This window comes from Eriocheir sinensis, chromosome 37 (assembly GCF_024679095.1).
Source record: "Eriocheir sinensis breed Jianghai 21 chromosome 37, ASM2467909v1, whole genome shotgun sequence".
In the NCBI taxonomy this organism is placed as follows: Eukaryota; Metazoa; Arthropoda; class Malacostraca; order Decapoda; family Varunidae; genus Eriocheir; species Eriocheir sinensis.
The window spans coordinates 16,090,136-16,115,635 of NC_066545.1; the positions used below are offsets into that span (position 1 = coordinate 16,090,136).

The 25,500-nt window shown below is 42.5% G+C and overlaps 2 protein-coding genes across 4 annotated transcripts; both read right to left on the reverse strand.

The window, feature by feature from the left end:
* Positions 1-296: 296 nt before the first annotated feature.
* LOC127008399 (uncharacterized protein KIAA0930 homolog) lies at positions 297-18,794 on the reverse strand. 3 transcript variants are annotated; one of them, XM_050880449.1, is made up of 11 exons: positions 18,560-18,794; positions 16,605-16,762; positions 15,869-16,048; positions 15,155-15,256; positions 14,698-14,838; positions 14,222-14,360; positions 13,977-14,083; positions 13,504-13,657; positions 8,312-9,124; positions 6,864-7,013; positions 297-6,689 (listed from the first exon to the last, which is right to left on the reverse strand). In XM_050880449.1, exons 1-11 carry the CDS (start codon positions 18,678-18,680, stop codon positions 6,649-6,651), a joined length of 2,106 nt encoding a protein of 701 aa, XP_050736406.1. In that variant the 5' UTR covers positions 18,681-18,794; the 3' UTR covers positions 297-6,648. The 3 variants fall into 3 exon arrangements, with proteins under 3 accessions (XP_050736406.1, XP_050736404.1, XP_050736407.1); XM_050880447.1 differs by having other exon boundaries at positions 8,087-9,124; XM_050880450.1 differs by lacking the exon at positions 8,312-9,124.
* Positions 18,795-20,115: 1,321 nt separating this feature from the next.
* On the reverse strand, positions 20,116-25,459 carry LOC127008401 (myosin-10-like). The gene is made up of 13 exons (XM_050880453.1): positions 25,282-25,459; positions 24,847-24,936; positions 24,370-24,501; positions 23,949-24,061; positions 23,755-23,845; positions 23,017-23,511; positions 22,775-22,903; positions 22,552-22,665; positions 22,119-22,196; positions 21,851-21,985; positions 21,559-21,705; positions 21,243-21,452; positions 20,116-20,793 (listed from the first exon to the last, which is right to left on the reverse strand). Exons 1-13 carry the CDS (start codon positions 25,327-25,329, stop codon positions 20,716-20,718), a joined length of 1,860 nt encoding a protein of 619 aa, XP_050736410.1. The 5' UTR covers positions 25,330-25,459; the 3' UTR covers positions 20,116-20,715.
* Between the last annotated feature and the right edge of the window lie 41 nt (positions 25,460-25,500).

Here is a 25,500-nt window from a genome sequence, read left to right on the forward strand (position 1 = left end):
GCCTGCCAAACTTTGGCTGTGATCTCCACCTTGCAGCAGATTATACCTCGTAGCTCCCCATGGGTGATTGTGAAGGGATTGTTTGCCATTCATGAAGATGCAGTATTCAATACCACACCTTCATTAAATCTCCTGGACTGTTGTGCTGTGCATGAAGTTTCAGGAATCAAGCAACACTGACATGAAGTGTTTGGGGACAACACATTTCCTTGGTAGTTCTGGGTGAGTAGTTGTCTCTGTGTAACCATCAATACCATACTGAACAGAAAAGATTCTTGAGGATAATAAGCTTGCAGTTATTGAACCTTTCTCTTTATTCCAATCTGCTTATCACAGTTGAAACTGTACCAAGCTGTAAGTAAGCTTTCTGGTAATGGTAAAACCTACTTGCTGCCAACTCAGTGTATCAAGCATAAGCCTCAGTGGCAAATACTACACTTGACATTATCAAAAGGGTATGTAGAACAAAAATTATACACAATGTTTATAATAGTACTGAACAAGAAGCTAAATGAGCCAGTATACCAAAAGCTGTCTAGGAGCACCAAGGACTGTGAGGAAGAAACATGTGGCCAGAAAACAAGTGAACATTGGGCAAGAAAATATTCAGTAGACTTCATCTTGCACCTCCTGCTGCTGTCCCAACATGGGCTGACTCGTCCAGTTGCTGGCGCCTGCTCCACTTCAGCTTGTGGCAGTGGAGATGCTACACTCTATGCATTACAGTATTATCAACCCAGTTATTCATCAAACACCATTTGGGACAGAGGTCTGAGTAAGATATATCTACAGCAAATCAAATAATTACAAACAAAAGTATATTGAAATCAGGATATGTACAAAGCCTATAATACTAGGTTGTATATATATTGGGTGTTATGAGCCATTATTGTACTACTGTCATATATCATTACTCTTGGGATTCATTATTTTGATGTGCTCTTGGGTAAACGTAACTGTACAGGTAATAAGCTTGTGGCTGCCCCTTAGACACCACCTGGCTTCCAAACAAACAATACCACCTTACTGGAGGTCTCGGCTCCCCACACGGCTTTAGTGAAGAAGCTGAGATAACATGAAACAAAGTCCTCATCGATTATGTGACTCATCCCTTTACTATATAATAAATCACATTGAGCAAAACTGAATGAAAGAAGGAAAATATATATAGAAGCAACCACAGGACAAAATAATTATAATCCATTTTGTTTAGCCTTGGTCAATGAACGGCCCACACCAACACCCTGTACAAGCACATTATAGCTGCTCAGGTTCATGGCATCTGTACCTGTGTTGTGAAGGTAATATGCCAGGATTCACTGTAATCATCTGACCTTTATAACTCAGTATACATTCACATAAGACAAATAATTTCAGTGATTGTTTTCAGGCCAACTTTGGGGGTTGTCTTTCCCATGAGATTGACTTTTAGCCAAGAATGCGCCGTAGTTCACGTAATTTTATCAGGATTTAAATGTTTCACAAAATTATGATACTAAACAATTAACTTCCAGTATTTATAAATAAGCTGCAGACAAGACTACTTCTATAAGGGGAAAACATCTACTATATGGGTTTGAATTTCTGCCATTACCTCTACTACAGTGTCATTTAGAATCTTACTCACAGCTTGAACTCTGAATGCCTTCATAGTCATAAAAGCAGAGTACATATCATGCTCGTTTCAGAATCAAAGAGCTTAATCTCAAAATAATACTAGAAGGACAGGATAAAAAGCACCAGGGCAAGCAACACTGCCTTTGCTCACCACCCCTTGCCTGTCAGGCCTGGCACAAGGGGACATGAAGGAGGGCCTCTACAAGCTGCTCATACAAGCGCTCAGATCATCCAGCCATCAAAAAGTGAGACAGGAAAAGTTAAATAATTACCTGTAGCCAGTCTGATCTTCATGAACAATTCAGAAACAGAGATGTGAACTCTCGACACAAGTATCTGGGAAGTGAGTGAGTGGGCCTTGAGAAAAGAGTGCCTTGGTATGGAATTTGTTGGTGGCGAGGGGTGCCGTGAGCAAAGGTTAGAAGCCCTGGTGCTGCCTTCCTACTCCTGAGTCATCAAATATTTGATTTGTCTTTTGAGGAGCCATGAGACAAGTTTATCAATTTAATATTAATGGATCTGCCTTCATCCACAGCATGTATAATAAAAAATGTGTGGTTAAGTATTATGGAAGATGACACCTCAAAACACAGACTACATGAAGCTCTTGCAACTCCTCTTGTCATTACCTTGGATATTATGAAAATATTTAATAACCTTCACTATTATATTGGGCTTGGACATCCATCTTTACCCAAGCACACTGTTTTAGTCATAAGGAAAAAATTATGAAAAGAAATTCATGCACAGTCATGGTAAGTGAACACTTTTGTGACATTCATGCGCTGTCGTCCGTGGTTTTCTTATCTGAAACTTCCAATGTACGTAACACAAAGATGAAACACCAATGTTGACCATACAGTACATCCACACAATAGTTTACTTTTACCCTTAACTTTTAAAACAAAACCATATTATTCTACTGCATCAGTAAACAAGTTTCCACATCAGTTCTATGTTTTCCTTCATATTTGTAAAGTTCTTGTGCGAAGGAAATGCGTTGGGAGACACCATTACACCAGTCATGAATTATCACAGTGGCCCGGCAGGCCGTGCCCTCTCCTGGCCGGAGAACGCTCACCCCTGGCGAGCAGTTCTTGGCACCAGTCAAGGGGACCTTGTGTACACGACTTAGGGATTACAAAAATCAATGGAGTTTACTCTTTAAAAGGCAATTCAAGTTACTGTTTCTATGATATATAAAAAATATTACCTCTTAATGTATTTGACATAATTCATCTTTGGTAAGACTATTCCAGCCATGTCAGGCTAACAAGTAGTTAAGTAAGTAGTCACATTTAGCATTTTACTGATTGACACTACCACTAGACTGATTTTGACAAACTGGAGCAGCATTCAGAAACTACGAGATTACTTCCCCAGTCAAGTGTTGAATGCCCAAGGAAACGATGTTGGTCACATGATTCACGATACACAAAACAGATATTTTGTCATAATTCACATGTAGAAATCAACAACAACAAAAAAAACTGTGTACTTCATAAAAAATGTGTATGCCTAGGTCTGAATAAAACAAAGTATAACCTATACCAATAGATTTGAAATATAATGTATACTATTTGAGACAAGTTCTTGGTCTTTGTATTACATGCGTAGCTTTTGACTAGTGAAGACACCCCTCCCTATGCACCATGAGGCAGGGGGAACACCCTTACAGCCCGGGGACATCACAGGACACCATGCACAACCAAGACACTCCCGCCTCGTGACTAGACAATATGAAAGTCTGAGGGAACATCTGATTGTTTACTTTAAGTGTACACATCCTTTACAACCTGATGGTAGCAAATTGTCGCCTAATTCGGAACCATTATTACGACTAAAACGGAACAAGTTGTGTTACTCATTGTGCCAGTAGCTCATTTTATGCAAGAGTAGCGTTCCTGAAGTGGCTGCCTAAAGTGAATTTTATGTAATTTAAGCATGTATTTTCATTTTGCATTCTTCCCAAAAAGCATAAATTAGACTCCTGTAAAATGAGAAGTACCTCTATGTAGCTTAGAAATTCCATACTACACTTATCGCCAAGTTTCCATTAATGTTTTTGTCAGCTCCTGTTGGCACATGGTACACACAACCGTGACTGAGTACACAAACAGATCTTTCCCTGCTAATAACTACTAACAGGAACTAACATGCAAGGTAAGTGGAACATGAGTAAGAATCATGGACAGTCGAAGGGTTATTTGTTACCTGGACGCAAGGTGACCTGAACTCCAGCTTTATAGAAAGGTTAGAGAAACGACTCAACACTTGCCCAGACGTCCGGGAGGGAGACCCAAGCACACCTGGGATGGGCTGTACACCAAACAATCCACATCAATAGTGTGTATTTTGTGATTTATCTCAAAGCACACACACACACACACACACACACACACACACACACAGGCTGCATCTTTGCCACCTTGTTCCACTTCATGCTCAGGAGACAAGCAAAGCAATCAGCTCCACCTCCCCACTCAATATTTCTTCTTCCTCTCTTCCAGTGCCCTGAGGCTGGACAGAGAGCTTCACCTACCATTATGTTTTTTCTCAGTCTGCAGTTTTCTAGCATATATTAAAATTATACACCTTTTTATCTATTTAATTTTAGTCTCTTTCATTTTATACTAAACATTATATTTTGGATACATATAATTGCATTTTTCAAGCAAGTTAGCCTTTGTTTTCTACTTATATTCAGGAAACTTTGAATCTGCATATGAGAGATGTTCACACAGTTAAATTGAATATATATTACGATTATAATTCACAACCTCTCCTTCCAAACACCCATCAGTGTCAGGGTAACGTCACAGCTTAAACAACCTTCCAGTCAAGATCATTTCCTGCACACCACCGGATGAACTCACATCACTTCACAACCAAGTGTGTACTCTCCACGGTGCACACATGAGCGTCACACTATGAACGCCGCACACAACCACTCATACACGACTTCCTGCATACCAAAAGAGTATACGCACGAATGCATATCCTAACACACACACACACACACACACATTTTTTTTGTTACATTTTCCTCATAAAACCTGAATCCTAAAATACTGAAACGTAGACACAGACCGAGAGGGCAACACGGGCGTGGCGTGCGGCAGCGTACCCACAACCACCCACGGCAGACACGCAGGGCCTTGGGGCGTGTTCACCAGCCCAGACACACACACCACTCCGGTTAACACTCACACCGGGAAAAAGATACTCTGGAAAATCTGAGCTGAGGTGTGAAAAATAACTCGACAGAATAATGTTTGTGGTTAGGGAGATTGGCTAACTAACTAACTGACAAAGAGAATGAACTAAGGGAGCAGGTAAAGAGATATAAAAAGGCATAAAACAAAAAATCCTGCCATGTACTGTTCCCTTTATGACATACAGGAGAGGAGGATGAAATAGTGGGTCAAATATATCAAGTTTTAAGCAAATTTTCATACCTCAGTTCTATTTTTCACAGTAGTTTACTAATCTAGATACGACAATGCCTCTTCCTTTCATTTAACGTCCGTGTTTTCCCTGATGGGGTTGTACGGGCTATGATTACTAACTGAAATGAGTGTGTGTGTGAGTAGGCGAGCACACCCCATCGTACACGCGCCTTGCCCCCTCACACCATGCTGCTGAGGCTCCAGAAACACCTGGCTGAGCAAGAGACAAGTTGACAATGACATGTGACCACAAAACAAGGGCTGCTAAGAGAGGCAGATCAAGTCCTTTTGTGCAAGTCTACCCAAGAGAGAGAAATCAGAGTACGTAAAGGGAAACTGCTACAAAAAATGACCCTAGTGGTACGTAGGTTGCCGGAAATGTACCGTTACTATTATGTCTGAAGATGCACCGCTCCACTCATGGTTTTTTTAATAGTGAACTGCATGCATCGGTCGGCATTCTGACGTACGATATATATACCAGTTTGTACAAAGGGGAGCATTTATACTTTGCTTTATTTACCGGTTCTGTGATTGTTTCTCTTTTGAATTGAACAGACGACGCCCCCGGACTCCTGGCGAGGGGTCTTGGGGGCTCTGAGGTACCGGGGACAGCACACCACAATGACAGCATCTAAGTCTGGGCATCCATATATCTGTCATCCATGTCTGCATCCATGTCGGTGAAAAATTGAACACCCGACACATATACAATGATCTGAGCATGGCTTCGGTTAAAGCAGGTAGCGATTGTAACATGTCCTCTCCTTTTAATACTGCCCTTCCTCAAATGTCCAGAAGTTGAGCCTAAAAATATATTTGATGTACACGAGACTGATGCCACGGACAGGAATATGGGGAAAGACACAGCCATGGGTTAGAGACAGAGGGATGCCCAGCCTAATACCTTGACTATGAAATGTGGCTGATGTAGAAAGAGGGAAGATTCGGGTGTTGACATGTGGAGGCTGTGAGATCTGTGTTAGTCTTGAGAGGAAAAGGAAGAGCACAAGGGTATTTTTAACAATCAGTTTTGCCCTTGGCCTGAATCCTAGACCATGAGAAAGAAATGAATGTGGCTACTGTAGTGTTGATGGAATGGGTGCAGTGTGAATGTGGCATGAACCAGGAGAATTTATAGCCTGAGAGTCAAAAGATGATGTTGCAGTGTTGATGGAGGAGCTGGGTGATGATGGGTTACTGAAGTGGAATGAGTGAGTGAATGAATGTCATGAACTAAGGGAATGAGTTGGCTAAGAGTCTGAAGGTCATGGATGCTGCCGGTGTGAGTCAAGGGAACAAAAACTAAGGGACGTACATTCAGGGGTCCCTCGGGCTGGTACAGAAGTTGGCACCTTATGCAACCTTCCCAGAAGAAAGATTCGAGGCTCCTACAAAACCATTTGCATAAAAAAATAATATATAGAAGACATTATACCAAAACCAGACAAAGGACAAGCTTAGTGGAGATAACTTTTGGTCATTGTACGGAAAACAGAGAGCTCACACAGCTGACCACAGTGTCGGGTGTGGGTGGCTGTGGCCGGCGGCCCTCCGCCAGCGCTGGTCTTCCACCTTGGTGCTAGAACGTCAGGATTGGTCCTGTCCTGTGGTCTAGGATGTCTGCAAGGGCAGGACAGAAGACACAGATTCAGAAAATAAAGAGATGAGAATAAACAAATCAAGGCTTCAAAATACAGAACCAATTTACTGTCTAGTCTTGGCACTCTTTAACTCCTTTTCCCAATGCAAGCTGAAACACAAATAGATGAATACACCATCACGCAGCATACATACCTGTGATGATTGTGAACCATGGCAGTGTTACGTAGGTCAGGTAGGCATTGAGGGGGACAGACTGGGCCCGCCGCGACTCCTTCCAGAAGTGGAACGTCTGCGTGAAGCCTTTGGTGGTCCACAGAGGGTTGTACGCCCCATCATCCAGCTCTGGAAGGGATCAAGAACTGGTTAATTAACCTTCTAATGAGAGGAAAACTTTAATAAGCAGTGTCCCTCAAGGAGTAAGCAGAGCCATCCAGTGTGAGTGCTGTGTGTCTGTGCACTTAAAATACTGGTCAGTGTTGCCAGGGAGGTGTTTCAGTGCAGGACAAGAACACATTTCCAAAACATTGTAGGTCATGCAAATATTATATTCATATTCATAATCTTAATATTTCACTATACAGTTTTGTATTTTGCACTAGACTGGGAATTCAATAAGTCAAAAGGAATGCAATCTTTTTAGCTCAAAAGGTTGTATGGAGTATTTGCACAATCAGTTACGTTGGAAATAAGTTTTGCTGTCCAGACGCGTGACAAATTTACCATGGTTAGTTTTTCTAGACACGTTCATGCAGCAGGAGCATGCAACACAAAACAATTAAGTTCATGAGAGCATGTGGGCTTAATGGTAATGTGTTTTACAATTAGTGTCTGAACTTGAAACCATAAACAAACCAACATGCAAAACAAGAAGGAAAGAAATGTTAAGAAGAGTCCTGTACAATACAAAAATGAGTGTGTGTGTCCATGGCTGCCTGTGTGTGTTCCCGGTACATGCAGGGAGGGAGACCAGCCACTACACCGTCTAGTCCAGCAGCCCTCAGCCCCATGGTACCCTTCACCCGCTGCCCTGAGAACCAAACTTTGCCAAGTGTTCCTTTAAACCAATGACTTGACAAAACCCCCAAAATGCATCTCTAGAGTAGGCTTTAAGTTTTGACAAAGGAGGAAATATTAGCAGTGCACACTAGATGCTCAAAGAAAGCATTTCACAATAAATAAAACAAAAAATACACAACCTTATGAAAGTAAAACAAAACTGACGGCCCCATGTGAAGTGGTCCCCCAGATGATATCATTAGTATACTCTCTAAACAGCACTAAGAGTAAGCCACAAGGGTGATAGATGGGGTCACTGTTAGGGCTCCTTATCACAATGCCAGGAGCCAGGGTAAGGCCGGCTACAACACTCACTAAACTGCTCATCACAGACAGAAAAGGTAAACAGAGGTACATACTGACATCGCAGAGAAAGTTAACCTTGGTGCCATCGGGCGTCATTCGGAATGGCACCGAGATTTTCTTTCTCGTCTTGACTGGACTGAGGTTTAGCGCCGTAATGGATTCGGAAGGTGAGTCAGCACCCTCCAGCCTCGCCCTGACAGCACTCATTTTGGCCGAGTCAACGGAAAGACTCTTTTTGAATGGAGGCTTTTCCTTACCACACTGCATCTCGTCCTCACCGTGGTCAGTGTCACTTAATAGTCTAGTGGAAGCATTGGGGGATTCAGGAGTCTTGGGACTGTGGGAGCATCTTGGGGACTGTGGATCTGACTCTGCCTCAGATGTGGGGGTCCGGACTCTCTTGGCGCCACCTGGGGTCTTGGGTCTTGCTTTACCGGGACTTCTTGGAGGCACTTCCTTTCTCCTGGCACTCTCCTTGGTTGTGCGAGGCAGCGTGTGCAGCTGATTGGCCTTGGATATCTGATGCTGAATGTCTTTGCTGATGAAGGAAGTCTCATTAATGCCGGCCCCACACTCGGTGGTTGAAGACTCAATCACCACAAACACTTCCTCCTTGGCTGTGCTACTGGTGGAGTCTCCCGCCTTCGGGCTAGTCAAGCCTTCCGAGGCCGATTCAGCATCAGCATTGGCACCTGTCCCACCACCGTCTTTTGGCACAATAGTAACAAATTCGTCAGAATCGACAGTTTCAATTTGTACATCACTTATTGCCTGGGAGTCGTGGTGCGTCAGCGTTAGATCTGGCGAGACAGGACGGGACGCGAGGAGGGGGCTGCCCTCGTGGGGAGATGGAGGGGTGGAGGGACGACACTGGGACGGCTCGGGATGTGGGGAATCACTTTCGGGTACCTGACCGGGCAAGTTTAGGCTTGGAGAAGACCCTTTATCAGCTTCCTTAGAGGAGCCAGACCCCACCAGCTGGTCCCCATGAAAGTGTCGGCATTTGGCACACTGCACTGCCTGTGGTATTTCCTCCTCTTCCTGAATTGTGTTGCATGCTACCACAGAACAACATCTACCACTACACACCGCTAGAAAGGAAAAAGAAAAAAAAATAACATAAATAAAATGCAGATTGAAATGTTTTGCAAAATCATAACAATGGCACAACTGGCACGACAGGCAGACGTAAGCAAGTGCACGTACATGACAGAGGCCGCAACATCCACGGGGGAGTGAGGTGCTGCACTGACAGGAGACAGACAGGAGGTAGAGTAGAGTACAGGGTGAGGCCGCCACTCCCTACGCACCGCCACCCCAATAAGTTATCGCATCAGGGAAAGCAAAAGTACTCTGGAAAACTGAGCTCATATATAAAAAACTGAGCTGTTGTCAAAATAAGGAATGTGTTGATCTTTACACTTTGACAACTGTTCATTTTTATACCTCAGCTCAATTTCCAACAAGAGCACTACGGAAAACTGAGCCGACAAACACAACTGAGCTACTGTGGGAATAGAGAATGCTTACCAATACTTCAACATTAGCTCAATTCTTCAATGTGGTATTTATTTTCTGATACGAGGACTACTTTGCAAACTTGAACTGGTGAACAAAATTAAACTACTGTCTGAATGGAGAATGCCCACCAACCTCCTATCCATTTATATCTCAAGGGGGTCACCATGTTAGAATAGGCACCTTCTTCTTTGCCCAATATTTCAATGTTGTATTTATTTTCTGATACGAGAGCTACTTTGCAAACTTGAACTGGCATACAGAACTAAACTACTGTCAGAATGGGGCATGTTTACCTTCCTCCTATCTGTCTATATCTCAAGGGGGTCACCATGTTAGAATAGGCACCTTCTTGTTTGCCCAATATTTCAACATGGAATTTATTTTCTGATACGAGAGCTACTTTGCGAACTTGAACTGGCATACAGAACTAAACTACTGTCAGAATGGGGCATGTTTACCTTCCCCTATCTATTTATATATCAAGGGGGTCCCCATGTTAGAAAAGGCACCTCTGACTTTCCCTCTCCTGTTCTGTCACTCCCTCCCGGCACACTCGACCCTTCACCTGCCAACTCTCCAGCTTCAATTTGACAACAGCCGATTTTTTTATATAAGACTCAATTTTTCCGAGCAATTTCTTCCCTCTCGGCACACTCAACCCTTCACCTACCAACTCCATCTCTGTCTTTAATTTGACAATAGGCCATTTTTATACACAACTCGATTTTCCCGAGCAGTTTTTTCCCTGTCACTCCCTCTCGGCGTACTTGACCCTTCACCTACCAACTCCATCTCTGTCTTTTCCTGAGCAGTTCTTTCCCGTCACTCCCTCTCAGCGTACTCGACCCTTCACCTACCAACTCCATCTCTGTTTTTTCCTGAGCAGTTTCTTCCCTGTCACTCCCTCTCGGCATACTCGACCCTTCACCTACCAACTCCATCTCTGTCTTTTCCTGAGCAGTTTCTTCCCTGTCAATCCCTCTTGGCATACTCGACCCTTTACCAACCAACTCTCTCCGTTTTTAACTTGACAACAGACCATTTTTATACACAACTCAATTTTTCCGAGCAGTTTCTTCCCCAACACGAATGCTTATCGGAACGGTGCGTAGGAGCTGGCCAGGTCACCCGAGGTAGGCTCGATGAACATAAAGCTACAAGCAAATGGATTCTTTACAGCCTGGAGGTACGGTAATACTGCCTGGCCTCACTCACCTTCTGTGTCCTCACTTAAGAAAATTCATCACATCTGTTACACCCAGGCCAACCACCCCTTCGGTCCCTCACACTCCCAGCCATGCCAGTCCTCCACACCTCTTGGATACACATCAAGCACAGTACAACACTCAGACAACAGGCAGATGGCTCACGGGGGCCCATTCATATACACGACAACAACCATCGACAAAAGAGGGAAGTTAGTGGAGTTTGTATCCTTGGTCCTCTGTCTTGGGTTTAGATATCGAACAAAGGCTAAGTACTAGTTTATTTATAGGGATTAAGGAGTGGGTTTGGGTGTGGGAGGGTGTGTTGGTATTCGTGGAGGTGAGTTTGCCCCATATTCACAACTTTCCGTCATTAGTTATCACATTACGAGGACCTGTTGTTGTTGGTGGTGGTGTGAGGAATACTAAAGGTGTGTGTGTGTGTGTGGGTGGGTGTGTTGGTTTTCATAGATGTTTGTAAGGTCCAATATTCAAAACTTTCCATCATTAGTTGTTACATTACGAGGACCTGTTGCTGTTGTTGGCGTGAGGAATACTAAGGAATGTGTTGGTATTCATAGTTGTCTGTAAGGTCCATAATCCCAACTTTCTGTCATCAGCTGTTACATTAAGAGGACATGTTGTTGGTGTTGGTGTTAGGAATACTGAGGAGTGTGCTGGTATTCACAGTTGTCTGAAAGGTCCATATTCACAACTTTTCATCATCAGTTGTTACATTACGAGAACCTGTTGTTGTTGGTGTGAGGAGTACTAAGGAGTGTGCTGGTAATCATAGGTGTCTGTAAGGTCCATATTCACAACTTTTCATCATCAGTTGTTACATTACGAGAACCTGTTGTTGTTGGTGTGAGGAATACAAAACAAAACCGGTCGGGAGCACAGCAGTCTGCCCCCATACACAAGCGACGGTGACCCTGGCGGGGGTGGGGGGCCTGGCCAGTCATGTCAGAGGCCGTTGTATCACTCACTTACCTCAGTTGTTATCATGTTAGGTGGATGTGTTTGTGCTATCATGGGATTAAATATGTACAGTCTGATAGTGTTATCTTAGACCAGTACATCAGTAAGTCCATGTAGCGTACAGCTTATCACCCTAAAGCTGCTGTGTGTGGAATGACTGTGGGCATTAGCAAGGGATGTGTGTCTGCAGTCCATGTTTAGACACAAGGACGGACATGTTCTTGCCTAACAATTCAGTGGAGAAAGAAAAACAAATGAAAAATTATTACAGGTATCAATGGGCATTACCTCAAGTTTGCCTGCTGAAAGTTGCTTGGGTGTTGTGAGAGGTGTGTCTGTAGTGAGTGTTTGGAAGACAATTAACTTTTTTTTGCTTACTTTATCAAATAAGGAACAAAAGCATTAGGAGAATTACCAAGTGTATCAGGAATTGTGTTATGTTTGCCTGCTTGAAATTACTTGGGTGTTGTGAAAGGTGTGTGTCTGCAATGTGTGTTTGAGAGAATAACTTTTTTTACTTACTTTATCAGGTAGGAAACAAAAGCATTAGGAGAATTACCAAGTGTATCAGGAATTATGTTATGTTTGCCTGCTTGAAATTACTTGGGTGTTGTGAGAGGTGTGTGTCTGCAATATGTGTTTGAGAGAATAACTTTTTTTACTTACTTTATCAGATAGGAAACAAAAGCATTAGGAGAATTATCAAATGTATCAGGAATTAGCTTATGTTTGCCTGCTTGAAATTACTTGGGTGTTGTGAAAGGTGTGTGTCTGCAATATGTGTTTGAGAGAATAACTTTTTTTACTTACTTTATCAGATAGGGAACAAAAATGAAAATTATCCAAAGTATCAACAGGCATCACAAAATAGTTACCCACTGAAACATCAGCTCTGTGAAAAATAGTTGGAGTAATTTTTTCCTTTACAATGGCATCAATTTGTGTTTGGCTGCAAAAAAATCAAAATGTGTTTATAATTTAGCATGTAGGAATAACCAGGCATTCAACCACAAAAATAATGGCTTTTTTTCTCGGTGCTGCATAACATATCTGCTCTCCGTAGCTTCCCTGGCATATAACATTTACCGTTCCTGTAACTCAACTTCTGCGGCACCTCACACTGATCTTTGCATAAGCCAATAAAATTATGTGAATGGCTCAGAGGTCAAGGTGCTTAAACTTATATAAAATGTGTAGAATAATCTGTATGAATTCTTACAATGCAGTGTCTTACATTTTTGTCAGTCGTATTCTTGTTTGTACAAAGTTTGGTTTCTGAATGGATGGATAGTGAGTGACTGTCCTAGTGCAATAGTGAACCACCAATGTGCAGGGTGAGGGAGTAATATGTTGTGCTGGATTACAACACACACACACACACACACACTCTCTCTCTCACACACACACACACACACACACACACACACACACACTCTCTCTCTCACACACACACACACACACACACACACACCAACATTCACACTCACACTCAAGAATCCACATACACTTAGCAGACCAATGGCTTACAATATATACTAGTAATTATACTTATTGACCTTAAAGTAATCCCTGATATGTGAAAGAAAATGAGGCTATAGAAAATTTGACCCATCCATAATAAAAAAGGTAAGTGAAAAAGAAATAAATGAAATAAAATGACATACAACCACCCTGAGATTTTCACTGGACAGTAACGCAACAGTATCAACACAAGTCCCTGTAATTAAGCTAGTCACCCCCTCTAGCCACCCCCTAATACTCACCGTCACGCACGTCTCCAGACTCGATCTCGTACAGCCCATCGGCAAAGTAGTCAAGACCCTCATTCTCGGAGCGTGACCGAGAACCCTCCGGCCGAGACTTCCAGCCCGAGTTGATGAAGGTGTTGAAGTTTGCACTGGGGTCACTCAGGCGCCTCTGTGGGGAAGGGGTGGTGTGTGGGGGAATACTGACAGCAATGGTAGGACGTAAGGGGTGATGTGTGGGGGAATATTGCAATGGTAGGGAAGGGGTGATGTGTAGGGGACAGTTGGGTCCTTTCCTCCCCTCTGCTCTGCCACACGTTCCCAACACCTATTTTTCCCTCTCATATGTTACCTATAGCTAACATATGAGAGGAAGGGATAGGTGTTGGAACTGTGTGGCAGAGCAGAGGGAAAGAAAGGACCCGCAGAATCAAACGCCCAAACGGACTAGTAGAAATGGTTTGACTATAGCATGGCAGGTGTGGGTTTACCTGGTGCCTGTAGATGAACCTGTCCTCGGGCTCGTCCTCCCAGTCACAGTCCCACATGTCCGTCAGGCTCACCCCGGGCTCCGAGGTGGGAGTCTCCACGCCGGAACCTGTACAAGGAGAGATATGAGACTTCAACCTAACTTTATCCCATTATTATTTAACCAATCTTTGTGCAGTTCTCTCCAAGTCTTTTAAGTGTTTATTACATGATGGTGTATAGCTAAATGAATGCTCCATCTCCTCACCTTTGGGCTTGGTCACTGCCATCTCAGCGTGCCCCTTTCCCTGAGGTCCTTTCATCCGCACAAACTCTATCCTCTGGTTGCTGTTGCCGGCGAACAGCCCCATCATCATCCGCTGGGCCACCTTGCTGCTCAGACTTGCCTGCCACACACACAAACAAACAATCAGAAAAAATAAAGCTTTCACAAATAAACTAACCCCTCACACACACACGAAAAAAAATTAGGTTGTTACAGATAAGCAAACCTCTCAAAAATGTATATGGAATGCTGCCCACCAATATGCAATGTCCAAAAAAGGTATATAATCAAATTTAGATCTATAGGCATCTTGATAATCACGTCTTCATGAATTTAACGTCAAAGAAACATGGAAATATGACAGAAGGATGCTCGAGAGTGTATCCGTGAGAAGAAATGAGAGTGAGGATATCAGTTAACCCATGCATTAAGAAGTTGGACAGTTTATGACGACTCACTCTGGCATCGTAAACCCGCTTCAGGGCGTCGTATCTTATCGAACCGAGGAAGATCACGGCCTGTCGGATGCCGGCGTGGTCCGAGGCAACCAGCTCCACGCAGACCATCTCTCCGTCGCGAACCAGCATATCCGCGAATACCTGAGGACAAGCAACCAAACACTGAATATAAAAGAATACTAAAAGAATAATTAAATAAATAAATAAATACTACTATACTACTACTAATGCCAGTGAGTAAGCACGTCAAGAAAACACTATTCTGGAACTTCTACTCTCAAATTTTCCAGAGCACTTTATTTCTGATGTGAGTAGCAATTGGTGCATATATAATAACAAAGAGACCCTCCATCCCTGTTACACACCCTCCACCTTTGCTACATACCCTACATCCCTGTTATACACTCTCCATCCCTGCTATCCACACTCTACCCCTGTCAGAGAAGGAGTTCCCCACCTCATCAAAGTTGTCCACATGGAAACACACGCTGGGGTACGTTATCTCCTCCACCTCTCCCTTCGTGTCCATTCTGCGTCGACTCGGACTGGCATACACTTTCTGAGGGTAAGAACATGATGATGATTATTGGGGCGTTCCTTACTTGGCGTTGAGGGATTTAGAATTGTATCTTCTTTTAGTGGGAGAAATGTTTAGCAGACCTTTTTCTTCTCTTTTTTATTGCCCTTGAGCTGCTTCTGTTCATGTATTAATAAAAAGGAAAGAAAAAGAAATGAAAAGAAAAAGGAAAAGTGTTTGGCAGACCTTTTTCTTCTCTGTTTTTTTTATTGCCTCTGAGTTACTGCTGTTGTAAAAAAAAAAGAAAGGAAAAAAGGAAAAAGAGAAAAGAAAAAGTATAGAAGGCACAGCATTTATGAGTCTTTTTTTGCTTTCTGCTCTTATTGCCCTTAACCCGGTAGCAGTGACGAGCCAAATTTGTGCCATGATATAAACCCCCCAAAATAGATGATGCATAAACTAATCACAAATGCTTTGATATATATTATGAAATGGTTTGTATAAGTGATGATTTTTTCTCATTTTTCTCATTTAGAGGGACCATTAAGAAACGTGATCCCTGCTGCTACCGGGTTAAACTGCTTCCACTGATGTAAAAAAATAATAATAATAATAAAAGTGTATCAGGATGACTTGAGGCTCCCTGGCACTGACCTGTGAGTGTCGGCGCAGCACCTGCAGGTCCTTGGGGCTGGTGCGGGTACAGACAGCCAGCGTGAGGGTGTAGTCAAACTGGTGGATGATGAGGTTCAGGTACACCGTCTCCTCCCAGTCCACATCAGGATCACCGATGGGCAGCTTCCGACTGTCTCTCCGATACACCTCCACCTCAGTCTGGGAAGGAGTTCACTTTCTCTAGTAATCCATAAAGTATCTTCATAATTACAAACTTATATTAGGGGGGAAGGATCAAGACATTTCTGAAACTTAATTTGATTTGGAGGAGCACTTTCTTTTTTCTATTAATCAATAAAATGTCTTAACTTGTAATTACAATTTTTTATTAGGAGAGGAATTCTGAGTCATTTCTGGAACTTAATTTGATTTGGATGGGCATATTCTTCTCTCTATTAATAAGTAAAATGTTTTCATACAGAATTACAAACTTATAATAGGAAAGGAGTATCTAGACACATTTGGAACTAGATACAATTTGGGGGAGTATATTCTTCTGTTCCTTCCATGCGAGTAAAGCGAGCATGATGATCATAAGAGTGAAGCATCATAAAACTAACCAATGTAAAGCATGATCATAAGAGCAAAGGTACAGTAAAACCAACTCTCACAAAGTTAAAAAAAACATCATAAGAGTGAAACATCATAAAACCAGTCAGTTAAGTTAAGAGAGGGAGACCTGTGCATAGTGACAAGTAAAGATGACCCGACCCACCTGGTACTTTGGAATGTATCGCGAGCCCTTGAGCTGCTTCTTTCTGATGAAGAACAGAAGGTCGTCAGCGTCCGTGGATCTGTCTGTCTGGAAGAGGAAGTGACGCACGAAGAGGTCGGTCCAGTAGGTGGTCCCCTGCACCATAACGAAGCCCGTGTCTGCCGAGGGAATAAGAACTGGGATTTACTTGATGCACACTTTCCTATATTCATTTCTTACTTAACCATGTGCTCTTCTGTTGCCCTATATGCTTTCTACTAACCTTCAGACCTCCTAGAAAACCACAGGAAAGAATGCAGAGATCAAAACAACTGTGAAAATAGCCAACTTCACTCAGTTGATCGACACAATTCTTTTTAACTGATCTCAGCACTCTACATCATTTCTTAGTACTATTTCTGTCGCAAATTACTCGTTTCTACTGTTTGTGTGCTGTCCTTAAATTCATCTTAATGCATAGATTAAGAAAACTAGGCCTACTAAACACTATTATATGGAAAAAATAGGCCTACTTGATAAGTAAAATTAGGCATATATCAACTTTGTACAAGCTCCTCTATGGTTGGTTCAGCACCTCTCACAATGCTGACATTTAATTCACCTCAACCCAAAAATTAGAAAAACTAGGCCTATTTAATAATCATCATCATCATCATTTTGTTTAACGTCCGTTTTCACTCTTCCTGAGCGGTTGGGTGCTTTATGGCTCTCCCCCATTCTACTCTGCCTTCTGCCCGATGCTCATCCAATCCCATCAATGTCAAGTCTTCCTGTGTACACCTTCTCCATGTTTTCCCAGGTCTACCAACTGGTCTCCTTCCTTCTACCTCCAATCTCTCCAAAACTCCCAGTACTATATCCTCCCCTGCCCTCTTTACATGTCCAAACCATCAGAGTCTTTCCCTTCTGAGCACTGTTTCCAGGTCCTCTACTAAACTCCCAGCACTGTGTCCTCCCCTGCTCTCTTTACATGTCCAAACCATCAGAGTCTTTCCCTTCTGAGCACTGTTTCCAGGTCCTCTACTAAAACTCCCAGCACTGTGTCCTCCCCTGCTCTCTTTACATGTCCAAACCATCAGAGTCTTGCCTTCTGAGCACTGTTTCCAGGTCCACTGTGTCCTCCCCAGCTCTCTTTACATGTCCAAACCATCGGAGTCTTTCCCTTCTGAGCACTGTTTCCAGGTCCTCTACTAAAACTCCCAGCACTGTGTCCTCCCCTGCTCTCTTTACATGTCCAAACCATCAGAGTCTTTCCCTTCTGAGCACTGTTTCCAGGTCCTCTACTAAAACTCCCAGCACTGTGTCCTCCCCTGCTCTCTTTACATGTCCAAACCATTAAAGTCTTTCCCTTCTGAGCACTGTTTCCAGGTCCTCTACTAAAACTCCCAGCACTGTGTCCTCCCCTGCTCTCTTTACATGTCCAAACCATCAGAGTCTTTCCCTTCTGAGCACTGTTTCCAGGTCCTCTACTCCACATCTGTTAGCTACATCTGCAGTGGACACCCTGTAATAATGATGTACGGGAAATTAGATGTATTTCAACTCAAAACAATCCCCTGCTTACCTCCTCTCAATCATGACATTAGGTAAACTAGGCCTATTTAACAATATGAGGAAAATTAAGACATTTAAAAAGTAACCTATAATCTCCTCTTTGGCTGCCCCTCTCCCAGCTGTTTGTCAAGTCTGGGCAATTACCTTCTCTCTAGGCCTTTTTAATAATGATGTAAGGAAAACTAGGCCTATTCAACAATGATAATAGGAAAACTAAACATATTTCACCAGTGTAACCTCCCCTTTGGCTGTCCCTCTCCCTGCAGTCTGGCCGCTCACCCGAATCCTTGACCTTCTTAACAATGATGTAAGGAAAACTAGGCCTATTCAACAACGATACAAGGAAAACTAGCCATATTTCAGCCCTGTCCCTCTCTCCCTGCAGTCTGGCCGTCACCCACCCGAGTCCTTGGCCATGAGACACTGCCGCATCTCCTTGGCCCGCTGGAAGTTGATCTCCTCGATGAGCTGCTCCAGGGCCGTCACGTTCCTGAGTATCTCCTTGGCGCCCAGGCCCGCCATGCTGAGGGCCTACTGCTGCACGGGTACTACGGGCGCCCGCTGCTGGCTGTGACTCATCATCCCCGCCATGGCCTGCTGCTGTCACTGTGCTCTCCCTCCTGCTAGCAGACGACACGCCGGGGGGGGGGGGGGGTCCGGGGGGGGAGAGGGGAGGGGTGGAGACGGCTGGGAGATGGGACGGAGGGAGAGGGAGACTATTGGAGATGGGAGAGAGGGAGGAGAAGGGGAGAGTATATGGGAGGTGGGTGAGGAGGGAGAGAGGGAAAAGGGAGACTATGAGAGAGGGAGAAGGGAGACTATGGGAGATGGGAAGGGGACAGGGGAGACTATGGGAGATGGGAAGGAGACAGAGGGAGACTATGGGAGATGGGAAGGAGGAGGGAGAGGGAGACTATGGGAGATGGGAAGGGGACAGAGGGAGACTATGGGAGATAGGAAGGGGACAGAGGGAGACTATGAGAGATTGGAAGAAGGGAGGGGGAGACTATGGGAGAAAGGAGAGGAGAAGGGAGACTATGGGAGATGGGAAGGGGAGAGAGGGAAAAGGGAGACCATGAGAGGGAGAAGGGAGACTATGGGAGATGGGAAGAGGGAGACAGGGGATGAGGACCGGGAGACTATGGGAGATGGGAGAGAGGGAGAAGGGGAGACTATATGGCAGATGGGAGATGGGGAGAGGGAGACAGGGGATAAGGGAGATAGGAGAGAGGGAGAGGGGAGATGAGAAGGGGAGACTATGGGAGATGGGGAGGGAAGGGAGGAGAGAGGGAGAAGGGAGATGATGGGAAATGGGAAGGAGGGGGGCACTATTGGAGATGGGAAGGGGGAGAGGGGAGACTACAGGAGATGGGAAGGGGAAGAGAGGGGAGACTGCAGGAGATGGGAAGTGGAGGAGGGAAGACTTTGAGATGGGATGTGGAGGAGGGAAGACTTTGAGATCGGAAGGGGAGGAGAGGGGAGACTTTGAGATGGAAAGGGGAGGAGAGGGGAGACTGAGATGGGATGGGGAGGAGAGAGGAGACTTTGAGAGATGGGAAGGGGAGGAGAGGGGAGACTTTGAGAGATGGGAAGGGGAGGAGAGGGGAGACTAGGAGAGATGGGAAGGGGAGGAGAGGGGAGAATATATGAAATGGGAAGGGGAGGAGAGGGGAGATATAAAAGATGGGGAGGGGAGAAAAGGGGACTTCGAGGGAGACTGCGGGAGATGGGAAGGGGGTAGACTTAGCCCATCAGTGAGAGGATTAGAGGGGATTTGAGGGGAGACTAGAGGAGGAGGAGGAGCCAATGAAGAAGACTTGAGGGGAGACTATGGGAAAAGGGAGACTGGGAAGGGGGAAGACAGGGACAATTTATTATTTTTTCATTCTATTCAAATACTTTTACGTACACAACCCATGCCCTTTAGGGAACCAGAAGAGAAAATGTTCTGAAAATAGGTCTTCAGTATTTTATTGGTGTCAAAGATATTTTTTTCTCAGAAAGTACATATGTAAGTAGATAAATGAGTATAGTCTCTCTCTATGCATGTATATATTCTTTACATAAGGTATGTGGATTACCTTCATAACAATATAGTCTGCATAATGCACATTTTATGAACCTCAAATCAGAGTTCACAATCCATCAAGTTTCAACAAAAGATAACAAGTCAAATAAAGTTGCTCTTGAGATTCCCTATGTATGTATATTTGTAATTTCTATCCATATATACATATATAATGGCGCTCTGATATTTTTATTGGTATTCAAATGCTAATATATTCCTTTATAAAACAAAATAAATAAAGTCAACTTGGCAAGAAAATGAAATATTCAAGAAGTGTGGTGTGCAACTTCTTGGGAGTGTTATTTTCAGGTATACTTGGTGATATATAACAAAAATGATAGGTAAGATTTTAACAGTGTAAAGTATTATACAGTAAATATTTTGTCTGTCACTGAGCATAACAAAGAATAACAAACACAACCTTTTTTGTCCAGCATACTAATGAATGGGTTACAGTACATATTCCCTCACCCTCATACAGTTCTGCTTCTACTCAGTTTTTGCCTGTTTATTCTTTGGGCTGACTGCACTGTATGTCTTCAAATTCTGCTTCTTTTCACCTCTTCCCTGTAAGTTTAGATGAATAACATTAACACAGCAATTAACACATCACAAATAATATCTTTCAAAGGAGTTATAAAATTTCTCATTAGGTACAAATACTTCAACACTTCTAATAATGTGCAGTTTCCCATATATGTGTTTTCTTATAAAATGAAACTACAAGTGATAGTGAGGGAGTGCATCTTACCATAAACCATCACTTTCCCCTCTACCTCAGTTCAAAGGAGTTATAAAATTTCTCATTAGGTACAAATGGTTCAACACTTTTAATAATGTGCAGTTTCCCATATATGTGTTTTCTTATAAAATGAAACTATAAGTGGTATATAGGGTGAGGGAGTGCATCTTACCCTAAACCATCATTTTTCCCTCTACCTCTGAAGTAGCAGAATGACTGATAAGAATTTTGATTTGTCTCAAGTAATTGAACCCTTTCTATTGATAGCACATACCCTTTTCCTTCGTGAGGAAACAACTGTCGGTGCTCTGTTCACCTCCTCATCTATATCTTGTTCACTGGGAGGCAAATTTGTTTTCTGAGGAGGCTTGGCTTCACTTATGAAAGGAGCCACATTGGCTCTTGGCACCTTCTCTGACCTAACCCCTGCTGGGTGCCTTCTGGCCCGCTTTATTTCTTCAAATGGGTCATCACTGTCAGCAATCTGAAGGATGTAACACAAACAAAATTAGTTTTTACTCCAAAATAAAGTGCAGCAACAATGAAGGTTATTATATTATTTTTTTCAAGAAATATTACTGATGCCCCACCTCCAATGCACAGGCCTCTGAGCTTGAGTCTCCAGAAGCATAGTCTCTGATGGGCGCCAGTGGTTTGAACACAACACGCTTCTGGTACTCAGGGGGCAGAAGAGTACGTCGACCCGTCTTAAGAATACCAGCAACTGGCTGGTTCCCCTGTTGTCAAGACAATGAGGGATAAGGGGGAGAATTTTGATTATAAGAAAAGATAAATGGAGGAAATATCCCCCCCTATAGTATTAATTAGATTTTATTTTTTGTACATGGGGATTGTAATGTAACAGGAATGATTGGTTCTCACCTGAAATTTATTAGCTTCTATCTTTCTCATGGCAGCAACTGCCCTGGGTGCTGGAGGAAGGCTTGGCTCAGCAAAGGTGTTCAAGTATGTGTTGGGGCTGGGTGTATGCAAGTTGGCATCATCAGGTTCAGTCACCTAAAAAATAAATAAATGCTAATGTAAATGTCTGTTTACAAAGTTGAGAAAATTTGTGGTTAAAATATGTGCAGGACATGTGGCTAGCAAGATTAAAACATCTGATGTATATACATGTGCATAAATACTGTACCTGTGTCACAGCAGGCTTTACCATTGCAGCCACTTCTAAACTTTGGGTCAGAGTCTTGATTTTGGCCAACAGTTCATCCTGAAGTTTATATAAATATAATTACTGGACCAATACTTACATTTTGGAGGATTATTTCATCATCATGATTCTCTATTGTGACCATTTCCTGTATAGGCAGGATCAGAAGTTACAAAAGACTATTAAACTCTTTTGACAAGTGTTTTTGGCAAAAATGTGTGAGGAGATCCTGGCTATAACCTCAGCCTCCTTTGTTTTTAGATACTTCTTTCCTCATGCAGTTGTTGTAGACAAAAGTAGTTTGACCTGTTTCCCTATGAAATGTTACTCATAATAATACATCTAGCAAAGAGAGGAAGAGCAACGGAATGATTAAATTATGGATGATCAAGCTTAGGACAGACGGTCAACTCACCTTCTCCTGCATGAGCTGTGCAATCTGTGACCTACTTTTTAGGAGCTCTTCTTCAGCACTCTTCAGTTTGGTTTCTTTATCAGTTTTATAGATGTCCAAAAGATCACCCATTTCCTAGAACCAACAAGGCAGGTTATCCAGTATTCAGTATCGCTCTGGTTATATAGTTCAGTTATGAGTAAGTGTACGTGTGTGTGTAAGGGTGGCGTACAGTCTGTCTTACCTTCACTTTGTTGTCTGACTCCAGTTTTATCTGTAGTTTATCTTTAATAGCAGCGCTGGCCTCCTGCTTAGCATGCTCCAGCTCACTCATCATGGCCTCTACCTTTGCTTTCAGGGTAGTGATCTCCTTCTGAAAATTATATTGATCTGTAATGTATGATGGGTAGTTTATAAAAAACAAAAGGGCACTGTAGAAGATAATTGCTACCCAAACTAAAACTCATAAATTTAAAAGATACTAACTTGACACTGTGCCAGGGAGGTCTCATGCTCTTCCTGGAAAGCCTTTGTAATTTCTTGAAGCTGTTTTTCATGAGCAATGTTGGACGAGTTCAAAGTGTCTCTTGCCTCACCTAACTGGTTCTGGAGCTGCAACACTTTCTGTTCATGGTTGATCTTTGTCTCCTCAAGTTCTTCCTGAACGTTATCAAGCTCCTTTTGGAGAGCTTCTAAGGTGGTGGATGTTGAACTTTGGTAACTCTGAAGCGACTTGTCTTTGGCTTCATACCGGTGTTGAATTTCTTGTTTCTCACACACAGCTTTATTTAGGGACACTTGCAGAGCCTCAGTTTCCTTCCCCTTTTCACTTAGCAGATTCTTAGTTGTTTTCAGTTCAGCCTCGAGGTTTTCAACATTTTTTATGCTTTTCTTTAACTTTTCTTCCAGGCCATTTATTTTTTGATCTAGAAGTCTCTTTGACTTGGTCTCTGCAGAAGCACTCTTAACTTTTACGTCACACTGCAAAATTATGATATGATCATTAGTAACATATGTAAAAAAATATATATATATATAGATATCCTTCATTTAATAGTAAACTTTTAATATATATTTGAGCATCAAGTTGAAGGTAGCAAAATAAACTTGGTAAAGATGAGTTATAATTATAAAAACAATGAATATGTTGTTCAGCAGATACAGCGATACAATCCCAGTCACAGGCACTTGTTAATAAAGACTATGACAATACTGAATACTTGCTTCTTTTTCAAGTTTCTTTGTGTCGGCTCTCAGCTGCTTGATTGTTTCTGCAAGGTTTTCACATTCCTGAGCCTTTGTCTCCAAGTCTGAGCTGAAGAGGGATTAATGTCAATAAAGTAGTTCATCTTGGTTTATGTACTGTGATGATGACCACACCTGATTGATCAAAACAATATAATTGATGTACTGCATACCTGGCTTTTTTGAGGTCCTCCTCAAGCTTTGTTTTTTCTTCTTGAAGTTTTGCACTATGATCTTCAGTCAAGGCAAGTTTTTGTGTCAGATCATTTATGTTATCTTTACACATCTGAAAGTTTGGAATACAATAACAAAATGAGAAGCTACACTGGTCATTGGTCACTGTTGTGCTCTACAGCAGAGTTCTTCAAAGCAAAAGCTGCAGCACAGCACTGTAGCATGGCAGACTACCCAAGCTGCACAATTAATTCATAAAGAGATCACTAAGCAACAGACACAGCAAGGCACACTGCTGCTAGGGCTGCTGAGAGGCCTCAAAATGGGTTACGAGGGAAATGCTTTAAGTAAAACAAGGTCACATTTGGAAAAGTTTGACGAGCACAGTTTGTGACCTTTAGAATCAAAACAGATACTTACTAAGATTTCCTTGTTCAGTTCATTGACTGCCATTTCAAAATTGTTATTGACTTCTTCCTTATTTTTATTTTCTTCTTCAAGTTGAATGTGTGCTTCGTTCCTTGCTTCTAGATCAGTTTCTAAAATGGTAACCTGTAAAAACAAAGCAAAAAATCCTCATGTGGGCATTTTGTTTAATAAGTTTGCGAGCCAACAGGAAGTTTGAGCCCATTCATGTGGGCCGGATGAAGGCACAGCAATAGCTACAGAAATACACCCACCTACTGTGCTGTGAACGAGAAATAAGGAAGGATGAAAGGTTAGTGGATGCTGGTTCAGTCAATCTACTCTGCAGGCTCATATTCCAGAACATAAACAACTATCTTAACAGGTGCTTCCATTTTCTCTCCATTTTTGCACACATAATCACTACTCACAGTATGGGACATGTAGTCTCTCTTATTTGTAACACAATATACTTGATTATAAATCACTAACCCGTTCTTTGAACTGCTCCAGTAGTTTTTTCTTTTTGTTTAACTTCTTCTTACTGCTCTCAAGCTTTTCTATAACACTGTCTCTTTCAAGCTGTAATTTAGAATAAAATGACAAGTTATCATGGATAGATAGATTTACAATGCACATGCACTCTCTCATTTGTACTCTGAATGGTTTACCTCACTGCATGGTGACACGACAGCAGCAGAAGCACATGAATGTTACTTTAACAGAAAAATCATCTGTGGCAAAACTCATTTCAAAAGTAGAATACCAGTGAAGGAAGACTCAAGATAAGATTTTAGGCATACAGTAACTTACAGCATTACATGGGACATAAAGGTAATACAATCAAGAAATGAAATAAAAGTTTAATAATCTAAAGATAAAATGTTATTATTCTACAAATAAAATATTTAAATTAATCGTTCCTACCTCAATGCTGCTCCTCTGGTTCTCCGCCATGGACAGCTGAGTGCACATATCATTGAGTCTTTCCCCCAACGAATTGATTTCTAGCAAGGATTTGTTCTGTGCTGCTTCAAGGCTTTTAATTACAGTCTCTTTGTAGTTAGTTTCCTGAATAAAAAGAATCAGTTAAATCCTGTATTAATAGCAGTTCACAAAAATATTATCAAGAGGAGTTTCTTAACT

Bases quoted from the DNA above. Each gene is read 5' to 3' on its own strand.
- LOC127008401 (XM_050880453.1), bottom strand. From the start codon at position 25,329: ATGTGCACTCAGCTGTCCATGGCGGAGAACCAGAGGAGCAGCATTGAG. The intron at 23,846-23,948 runs GTATGCAGTACA...ATCCCTCTTCAG, and splicing joins GAGGACCTCAAAAAAGCCAG to CTCAGACTTGGAGACAAAGG. The intron at 22,197-22,551 runs GTGAGTTGACCG...TATAAACTTCAG, and splicing joins CACAGCTCATGCAGGAGAAG to GATGAACTGTTGGCCAAAAT.
- LOC127008399 (XM_050880447.1), bottom strand. From the start codon at position 18,680: ATGGCGGGCCTGGGCGCCAAGGAGATACTCAGGAACGTGACGGCCCTG. The intron at 15,257-15,868 runs GTCAGTGCCAGG...TCTTACCCTCAG, and splicing joins TGCTGCGCCGACACTCACAG to AAAGTGTATGCCAGTCCGAG. The intron at 14,084-14,221 runs GTGAGGAGATGG...CTCCTTGTACAG, and splicing joins GGCAGTGACCAAGCCCAAAG to GTTCCGGCGTGGAGACTCCC.